At 32.6% G+C, this 11,208-nt stretch overlaps 1 protein-coding gene across 1 annotated transcript in view; it reads right to left on the minus strand.

Moving 5' to 3' along the window:
* The window catches only part of FucTC (alpha-(1,3)-fucosyltransferase C), a 26,328-nt gene extending 20,620 nt beyond the window's left edge, over positions 1 to 5,708 (minus strand). Inside the window, exon 1 of the mRNA XM_018513220.1 lies at positions 4,348 to 5,708. Coding sequence (XP_018368722.1) covers positions 4,348 to 4,972 — 625 coding nt within the window. The 5' untranslated portion in view covers positions 4,973 to 5,708. The remainder of the gene's footprint in view (positions 1 to 4,347) is intronic.
* Positions 5,709 to 11,208: the final 5,500 nt, after the last annotated feature.

Below are 11,208 nucleotides of genomic sequence, written 5' to 3' on the forward strand. Positions count from 1 at the left end.
CAACAGGGCCTTAGAAATGTTCATTCGAATGCGTTTTTGATCCAGAGTGAGCAAGCGCGGCACTCAACGCGCGGTTAACTTACACATGCCTAATTCTTCAGTCAATATATGACAAACACGTTCTTTTGATATGCCACCAGCCTCTGTTATCTCCCTAACCTTAATTCGACGGTTGTCCATTATCATTTGATGAATTTATTCGATATTATCGGTGGTGGTCGCAGTTGTTGGCCGTCCCGAGCGCTCATCATCAGCTAAGCTGATACAACCACGTTTAAATTCAGCTACCCATCTTTTCACGGTGGCAAATGATGGGGCAGAGTCCCCGTAAACAGCGTCCAACTCGGCTTTAATTTGCGTAGACGTATTGCCTTTCAAATTCAAGAATTTAATTATAGCACGATATTCAATCTTTTCCATTTTTACAAAATGACGACACAAATGATTGTCAAACAAGAACTGAACGTCCAAAGTGACCATAATTGTCACAGATATCTTTCGTAAGTATCACGATTATAATACCAGAATGGCTTTGACGAGTAACGCCATCTTCATGATGAGGCTCAAAACTTTTCAGACGACCCTCGTATTTTGTGATTTCAAAGAGAGATTCTGGCGTATCTCTCTGCCAATATTCGACAGGATCGTTGTTTTATCGGTCATGAGAATGCTGGAGTAACGGCTAAATTTGATCGATGTCGTTAGTACAGATTTTTTAAATTCCAAATTTAAAAAGTCGATAATAGTGACATCTTTGATTTATTTCTTACATTATCGTTCTGTTTTACTTAAATGCATACATCTGTCTTTATCTAACATATTGTAATGCCATCTCTTACAAGATGGAACATCTACTCCTAGAATTACTGCTTTGTTTGTATCATTCCGAGTTTTGGCTCAGCATTCGTATATACGTAATTTACAAATCGATATAAATCTTTCTTTTAAGCTCTTAATCTTAGTCTTATACTCAGTATTGTTTGTGCACATAAAACGCTGGATGCTGAACTGTCGTTTTGCCCATACGATCTTTAAAATTTTTGTATTAAGGAAATATCTACGTTAGATGACGCTCTATAAATTGAAAAAATGTAAGTTTTTGGTAAAACTTCAAAAAAGGGGAGCGACCGCCGACGACCTTGACCTTGACATATGTTGTCAAGATCAAGACCCTGAGCAACCACCAAGTTTTAGCCGTCGCTTATTCGTTAAAAAGTTATTAACAAAAAAAAGAAATGTTTTATTTCTGCTATATATAATATTAAAACTATCCTATACCCTTCCTTGCTTACGTAACGACTTTTCATGCAAAGCAACTTCCATCCCACTTCCCTCCCTCTGCTTGGAGGCGCACGACTTCCACGCGAAGCAACTCTCACCCCACCTCCCCCCCCCCCCCCCCCTATTCCACACGAAGTGACTCCCACCCCACCTCTCCCCCTGCTGAAAAGCGCACGACTTCCACAGTGAAGCAACTTTCGAAGTCTTGTTGGAGATCATTCAGGGTCATGACTTCGAAAATCGCTTTGCGTGGAAGTCGTACGCTCCCAAGCAGGAGAGGAGGTAGAGTGGGAGTCGCTTCGCGTAGAAGTCGTGCGTCCCTAAGCAGAAATAAGACGTTATTTTTTTCAAATTCTTTTGTTAATAATTTTTCAATGAATAAGGAGCAATGGCTGAAAATTGTTGGAGATTACTCAGGGTGATGATCTTGACAACATATGTCAAGGTCAAGATCGTTGGCGGTTGCTCCCCTTTTTTGCAGTTTTACCAAATTTTTAACTTCCTTTTCGATTTTATAAAGTCCACTGCAACACCTCCCAATTTTGCGTTTACTTGAATCCAGTAAAAGGATTTTTATTCCGTTCAATAAATTCGAAGATTTATATGTCTCGACAATTTGGTCACTCCAGCATCCCCTTAAATGCGACTTATATACGATTTACAAGACGCATTACTACATACTACTACATTAACATATTACTGTATACTATTACATCGACATCGCATCCATACATGTATACAATTTGTTAAAATAGATAATCTTTTAAATTAGGTTTCCAAACTTAATTTTATAACAATTCATTAATAATCATTTATTTATGTTACATCTGGCTCTATCTTTATTTCACGCATAAGGCCTGCATAACTTATCTATTAAATAAATGCTTCATTGAATTGACACTTTTGATTACCATATTGGAGTAAAAATTTGTAATTTCTGACCAAATTTTATCACAAATATATGGCGACCAAAACTGTTTGGGCGGTATATTCATAGTCGGATCTTATATTTAAGACCGTTTTAAGTACAATCTCAAGATGTCACAAATCAATAAGAGGACCGTATTAGCATCTTAAGGCATTACTTAAGACGATGTTGAAATAAGAAAGGACTATGAATACCGGCTGTAATTTACTAAAATGTTTTCTTTATGTTAAACAGGTTATGAAGATCATACGCGTTAAACAAAGGTAGAGCCAGATGAAAAATAAATAAATAACAACAAAAAACTCCAAAACCAGGACGAATAAGAGTCAGCGTAGGAATTAATACGCAATCTTAATTCTTCAATTCAAATTAGAATCTTTATTCCAACAATAGTACGTTTCAGTTCACTTTGGAACTATCTTCAGCAAACAAATTTAAAATATAAATCCCTTCATGTCAAAGAAAAATCACTATCAGATTAGCAGATTTGATGTTATAATCGGGGTGATCCCGATTGATCACGGCTCGATTGGACACCACCAATCACAGCGACCAGGTGCCTAGGAGCTTTGTAGCCTTAAGCGCCGTGAGTGGCTCGTGTCCAATTGAGCCGTGTCCAACTGGGTGCCACCCGTTATAATAGCTGCTTTCCTTTTAGGAGACACAAACCGACACAGTATAACACACTCAAACACAGTTTGCCACGCTTAAATGGAACGCCATATGTGCAGTGTGTGTATCGTGTGTACGAACTTTTAATACCTAACCTTAAAAGATTTGAATTTTGACCTTAACGGACATACGAGATCAGATTATTAACTAATACACTTAATATACTGGGAAAGACATGTCAGGTCAAATCACGAAAATAAAAAGAAATACGAAAAAAAAAGAAAAAAAAAGAAAAAGATAATGTCGATACATAAACAAAATTTGTATAACCGAAAATATATAACTATTTGATGTCCTTTAATAATTGTATATAGGCATGATGTACACCTCCTGTATCTGAGCATAAATTTAGACTATTTTGTTGCATTAAAATATGAAGGCATTCCGATATTAAACGTTTATTCAGAAAACGCTCTTCATCTAGAATCGCGACATTCTCCCAATCGAAGTCATGATCAAATTCAATACGATGTTCTGTGATCACTGATTGGTTGTTACTATTCCGGTTGATATGATTGTGGTGCTCAGCCAGTCTAGGTTTTAGTTTTTTTTTAGTCTGACCGACGTAAGAGGCATCGCAAGATTTACACGAAATTTTATAGACCACATTTTTTCTTTTTTCTATTGGGAGAATGTCTTTATGTCCCTTGATCAAACTATTTAATTTATTTAAGCTTGTAAAAGCTAATTTAGTATTAAAGGTTTTACTAATTCTTTTAAGTTGAGACGAATTCCTTCTATGTTTTAGGGTGAGTCACCGGTTTTATTGTTAATTTGAAATTTGTTCAATATCAATATTTATAAGATAATTTAATGTTTCGAATAGATATATTATAACATCAAATCTGCTAATTTGATGGTGATTTTTCTTTGACATGATGGGATTGATATTTTAAATTTGTTTGCTGAAGATGGTTCCAAAGTGAACTGAAACGTACTATCGTTGGAATAAAGATTCTAATTTGAATTGAAGAATTAAGATTGCGTATTAATTACCACGCTAACTTTCATTCGCCCTGGTTTTGGAGTTTTTTGTTGTTGAATTTGGGAGAGTCCGTAAGAAGATTACATTATTATTATTTGGAATAAATAAATAAGTAATGATAAATTGTTAAGTTTAGGAATCTAATTTAAAAGATTCTCTTTTGACAAATTGTACAAATGTTTGTGCGTATCACTACATTAATAATCTAGTGATATGATCTTATAAATTGTATGTTTATATTGTAAAATCGCGTATGTAAATTGCATTTAATCGGTAAAACTGAGTTCATCGGAAATCCCGACCGTCACGCTAAATTTCCTTTAAAATTGTGCGATTTTACAACATAAAGGGTGAAAAACATTTCTATATATTGAATAACATTTACACGTGATATTTAATCTGAATATTTTCATTGATTACAAAACGGCATTGAATAAAGAAGAAATAGATATACATATAATGCATTCAAAGAATATATTACTTGTATGATTTTGAAAAGCGCTCCAATCAACATCCTTTGATGGTGCGACGAATTCGCCATTTTTTACATCTTCTACAATCATGTATGTCCAGAGTATGTCACTATCAAGACGGTATGTCATTGTGAGGTTGAAAAAGTTTCTCTGATATTTCTGATGCACTTTTCGATTGGCTGGACTTTCTAAATTAACGTAGACGTAAAATTGCGTCGTCTTCCTCTTCTGTGGTACTTCATAGTCGTTCATTTCATTACCGTGAAAAAGAATCGCGTCATAATCTTCCACATTCAAATAGTTCCGATCGTTAAACATTTTGCACTTATCGAAAGGACAATCGCGGAAAATGTCTTCTTTTTGTCCGAAATAAAAGTTCTTATTGCCAAACAATGTGTTCCACAGAAGAATAGTCTTTACGCCTTTTTCCCTGTATGTTTTTGCCCTGTCGATTTCATTTGGAAAATAATCCTGTTCACGAATCATTTTCAGAAATATGTTATGAATTTCAAAATCGTCATAAGTGACTGAGTAATAGAGACAGGTTATCAAGATCGTTACTACAATTAGACCGATGAAAAGACATGATTTCTTCTTCATTGTTTTAGCAATATTCATATGTGCTGTCCGCATTTCTTATAAAATTAAATAATATCACCGCGTATTAAATAGACTGTCTCTCGCCAGAATAAATTTTTAAGTCATGCCATACGTAGTTGTTGCAAGAAACATTGCATAATTTATTAAGCCTTGTATGCACAGTGGCCTTTAACGAGACTTGTTTTATATCTATCGTTTATTTCACGTATATCTACTGTTATTCTACAATAGGAGTTTAGTATGAATGATCTTTGAACATTGGCGGTGGTGAAGATCGTGGAAAATAACTGCTAGTTTCAATCACAGGAAAGATTCCTTGTAGCGATGATGCGGATGTGGCTTGATAAATAAATATAAAGTCATAAGTACAATTTGTTCTTCATGTGGAAACAAGAGTTATAAAAGGAAAACTTTCTTTTTAACAACTTTTTTTTAGTGTCGGCTATGGTCTCGGAAAAACTGGCGTGTTACTCACGTTGTCGGAATAAGACACGTATATATATATGTATGTGGTAACCACGTTGTACATTGGTTGGCAATTAGAAGACAAAAGAAAGAAAGGAAGATCGTCATTCGTGAAGCGAATTAATTCAATAGTCCTAAGTTTCCATCGGCATTGATTTCTACATATATGTACATATGTGAGATTGGCTTATCTCATTCTTTGTAAAGTTTATGTAAAATTGCGGTATTTCATTACAAATAATCTGCAGATTGCCTGATAAATTCAGTAAATTCCTCAGAATTATTTGATTTTAATATTTATAATACATATAGTAAATAAGTGCGATATAGAGAAGATAATTATTTTACTATTTAATGCCGTTTCCAAACTTCTATTTGTTAATGATCAAAATGTTTGATCATGTATCTTACGCCGAGTATGGCAAAATGTGTATCATGTACACATATATTTATATTTAACAAAATAAGAGTTCTCTTTGTAGGAATATGTAGCAGATTTTTCAATGTATTGCAATTCTAGAGGAAACGCTTCACATGTTTTATAATAGATTGCATATCTTGCGTGTGGAAGAATCAGCTCACACTTATCTCCAATTAGTATTTCTGCTATGATGCATCAAAGTCCAAGAGAATTCTCCTTCAAATTTACGTGATCTGTATAAAACAAAATTACAACGTATTTGTATTGATTTAAAGTATAATAAATTTGTGATAAGATTTAGTGATAAATTACTTTTTTATTTTGAGACAAATTATCTTTTTTTTTTCTTTCGTCGGTAATGATAATATAAATACAAAAATGTATAAAAATAAATGTCTTGATTATTAACGGGATAAGAACAGTTACACTGATTAGAATCAGAATTAAAATATTGTAAACACGTAATTCAATATCGTACATACATACATAATTTGATAAGTAGAAAGCAGGCGATAGAATAAAAGCAAAATGTTGGAGGTATTCTAAGCTTTAAGGAGATATCAGATGCAACTAGTGCGAGAGGACGGGCGATTAATTCGCCACGACTCTTGGGATGAAAGCGCTCGATGAAACAGGAGAAATTTTCATGGATGAATAATCGAGTTCTTTCAAAAGATCGTAAATGTTTGATGTTCTTTTGGGATAGATGTTCTATCCGCTCACTTTGTCTGTAGGCGGGTATCAGGACGGTGGGGAAACGTGAACACGAGGTTTCGTTTGATTAAAAATTGCTCTCTTATGATATCCAACATGAATGGTCTTTTTCTCTACTTGCAGCATAGAGCGTGCTTTAATCTCTCATCGCAGTTGTGTTGCATGCAGTACGTAGCATTTTAAGTGGACATTTAAGACAGGCAAGATAGTTAATGGATTAATTGATTAATACGCAGTGATGAAAAGCTAGAATGAATGAATGAATTAATAAATTATTAAATACAAATATAACAATACAGAGAGAGGATATACTCGCAAACGTATAATATATCGAATATTAAATACAGAGATGATTTCGCTGAAGTGTATCTAAAAATTCAGTTATAGATAAGATCTGAAAATAAATTTTGTTGCATTATATAGAACATTCAAACTATTTACTAGAATGTAAAATTTTTTTATAGCATTGTTCATCATATTTGAGTTTCTTATATAATTATTTTGATGATCTAACAAAATTATTTTCAGATCAGTATCTATCCAAATTTTTAGATACTTTAACAAAATTATTTTTTCTGTAAACTTCTTAATGTCAAGATTAATTATTATTTTTTAAAATTGTTATTTTTTAATTGTTATTTTGCCTTTCATTATTTCGGCTTTTATATGTGATAGATATTTGTTTTATGTAAAAATTTATTATTATTTATATACGAACGTATTGATCATTTACAATATTTAATACGCAGTAAGTGAGTTAATATTGTAGGCAAATACACAACTGAACCGTTTAATCCTAATTGACAATAATGAGGATTGCACCAAGCCGGAAGGTGGTTAGAATGATGAATGCAGAGAATTAAATAGTTAATGATTAATTTTACGCTATACCCTGCTTATTTGTTAAAAGCGTAAACAAAATTATTTGTCAGTCGCATAATTAAAATTGAACAAATCTCACTTTAATTTATTGTAATTACAAGTAAATTAGCACAATTGTGCGTAAATATTATAAATGCCGTAACAATACACACATATATATATTGTATATTTTATTTAATTTTTTATTAGTATTAATTACATGCGTGATTTCACATTGTATTCTCGAGAACGAGAAAACAATTTTCCTGTTTCAATAATTTTATCACAATTACCAAGTTTATTTTTAAATTATGGTTTCAACGCCATAAAATTGTGCACCAATGAAATTTTTGAAATGAACAACATTCATACTTTAACATATTAATTTAATTGTAAAGTAAATTCCGTCAAGAAAACATTTTATACACATTTCTTTCTCTCCCAGAATTCACGGACAATATTAAATTTCCATTGCCATTTACCGTGATTATATTTGATCGATTGGGTTTCAGTTGAATAGCGTGACTAATACCATCGCCAACATTTTTCATAGACATTACGTCATGAATACAGCAAGTTCCATACTAGTAATTTGAGGTCACGGTTCTCGCAGTACGTCAATACCTAAGTGCCCACGTTAACATTGATAGATTACACCGTCATTTTGTAAAAGTTCAGCACACATGTAATAAGCCAATAATTAACATTATCGTAAGTTTTTTTTCGCAATAACATCGATTCTCGAAGCGATGTGACTAATGATAATCGGAAAGCGGTTAAATGGAGCGCCGAAGGTTGTAGAGCCATCACGTTGCATAATCGCGTCGCTATTATAATTCGTGGTCGAATTCGCATTTACGTGCAATTTAACCTCGTGTCATACGACGGGATTTTCGATTCGGCAATTTGTACCTTGCGTTTCCCTCGGATTAATTTCGATCGGTCCTATCGCGCCATGAATAAACCATTTTTCGTTGCCATGTCCTTGACATTTCACTATGGTGCAAAGCGCATTTTTGCAGCTGATTGCGCGTTGTTACGAAATTACATGTCTCGATAGATCGCATTACTCGTACGACAAGCAACATTTCGTGTCTCGCGGGACGTATATGTCTCGTAACGGTCGTCACTGGCACTACGACTTGCTGCCTTGAAAGTTGCAACTCGACTGGCTAAACAGAGCATAGATATCATACAACATATCCTACCTAACCCAGACTGATCTCGGTAGCGGAAAAATAAAACGGTTCGCGGAATCCGACATTGCGTCAAATGGAAATATTCTGTAAAGAAATGCTCGACTCTGTAATTAAAGTGCGATTATTGCGATTTCTCTTCTAAGGAAATTATTACTATGACTCGAGCGGCACACACACACACATACACATTTCCGGATATTTTATAATTTCAGGTATTTTAGGTCGCATCTGCATACGTGGCATTGACAGACAGTAGCGATAACTTTTATACTTCAATATATCGAGAACGTACTGATATCTGCGTAAAGACGCGTGACATAGAAAAATTTGGAACACAATAACAATAATTTGTTTCGATAAATTGTACCCTGACAATTCTTAAATGCATGGATTTATATCATGTTAATAATGAATGAAACTTTAATAAACGCGACACTGAGCGGACGAAAAAGATCCAAAACTATTTTGATATTAATTTCTTTATAGTTTACAAACTCTAAACTATGCGGTATGTGCATGTACGATATAAGTTTAGTTGAAATAATACACACACATCAGAGAGTAGGTACCTACCTACAAGCGCAGCAATTTATATCGAAAATATATTAAATGCGATTTATCATACTTAAGGGTTGCCATTTGGATAACGTGGGATAAATATATAATAAATATTTTAATGTAAAAATTTTTTTAATAATGTGATTGATTTATACGTTTTAAAATTAAGACTTTTAAAAAGTATGCACATACACACTTAATCAAGATTATTAATTTCTTTGCGAAAAATCATGCAAAATCAAAAGATTTCTTTATTTATCCTTAAGAAAAATTCCTTTTCTTAAACGATTTTTTAAAATTCAATTATTCTCTTTATTGTTAAAACACGTGAGTGTTACGTGCGGTAACGATATTTTTACTATGGCGATGGCAACTAAACTAAAATATTTGAATAGTACTTTGGCTTAATACAAAAATATAAATGTAAATAAATATAATGTATATAACACATCGTTATACGTAGACATTTTCGGCATGCTTCTTTCCAACATTGAAGATTAATTCGTTAACTGTTAAAATCCATCAAACTAATGAAAATATTTTTAATACGTAATGAATAATTACATTTGCATGCGACACAAGTTATACACAATATGCAGCTGCAGGCCCACAGTGAAGAAAATAATATCTATTTTGATCTTATTAAAAAATAAATATAAATGTACTTGTAAACTAAACCAATAACGATTAATTTTAATGATTAATTGAATAAATATTTGGTTAAATAAGGTTTTTACAATATACAGGTTGCATCTCGGAGCATGTAATATTTGAATGAATATAAATAATGGAATTCATCTTTCATGTACGTTAATATATAGTACCCTCATTCAATTTTTGTGATTGAATTTCCGTGCATACTGTGAGTTACTATTACCACATAAATACTCAATGTGTGGTTTTAAAAATATTAATAGATGATATTTGACTGTAATAATTCTCTTTAGAAACATGTAATGGAAATTATTTTCTGACAGATAGCGAACAAAAGAAAAGTGCGATTTGGATTTCTCATTATAATCGGACGTTATGGCCTAGTACTCAATATGTTTTATTCGCTGTTTGTGGATAATTACATGCTGAAATTAACAGTTAGCATTAGCAAGTCGTGAAGACTGTCCGTTTGATTCAATTGCATCGATTTATTATTCGATTTATTACTCTTTCTTTAAATAACTAGGTTGTCCACCAATACCATATTTAATAAATTCTAAAAGAACAGATAATAGAGCTAAAGATACACCTCCAAGTTGCTTTAAAACTAAATCAGTTTTAATGTCAACAAATTCATTGAATCCATATGGTATTGTTAAATCTGTACCAGAAGCTGTGCTTCTCATTTCTGATTCTGTATTATTTTCAATATTATTATATAACACATAATTGATCGCGACTTTTCAGTTTTTTTAATAGTGATGTTGGTTTGTGTAGATTCTTCTGTGTCCGTATTGTAACAGAATAGAACACTTGGTTCTTTTATTTCCAAAACCTTTAGAAGATCTGTCTGAATAGCAATTTATCGAGTACTTGGAGTAAATTCAACATCTACACAGTAAAAAATCGTGCGTCCATATATGTAGAATTTTTCTTGTGTTACCACATTTTGATTATTACTTCAATGTAAAATAAACATACAACTGATATGTTATTATTTTTGTAACATTTTGATGGTTTAGATTCATGTCATTCCTAACTTAATAATTGCGTATGTCAATTAAAAATGGAATATTATTTTGAGTAACAAAAAACTCCAAAATCAGAGCGAATGAGAGTCAGCGTGGTAATTAATACGTATTCTTAATTCTTCAATTCAAAAAAATAGATTCTTTATTCCAAAAAATAGCACGTTTCAGTTCACTTTGAAACCATCTTCAGCCAAACAAATTTTAAAATATCAATCCCTTCATGTCAAAGAAAAAATCACCATCAGATTAGCAGATTTGATGTTCTAATCTATTCGAAACGTTAAAATTATCTTATAAATATTTCTCTTGAACAAGTTTCAAATTAACAATAAAACTGGTGACTCACCCCAAGACATAGAAGGAATT

This window comes from Trachymyrmex cornetzi, unplaced genomic scaffold, assembly GCF_001594075.2.
Source record: "Trachymyrmex cornetzi isolate Tcor2-1 unplaced genomic scaffold, Tcor1.1 scaffold1156, whole genome shotgun sequence".
In the NCBI taxonomy this organism is placed as follows: domain Eukaryota; kingdom Metazoa; phylum Arthropoda; class Insecta; order Hymenoptera; family Formicidae; genus Trachymyrmex; species Trachymyrmex cornetzi.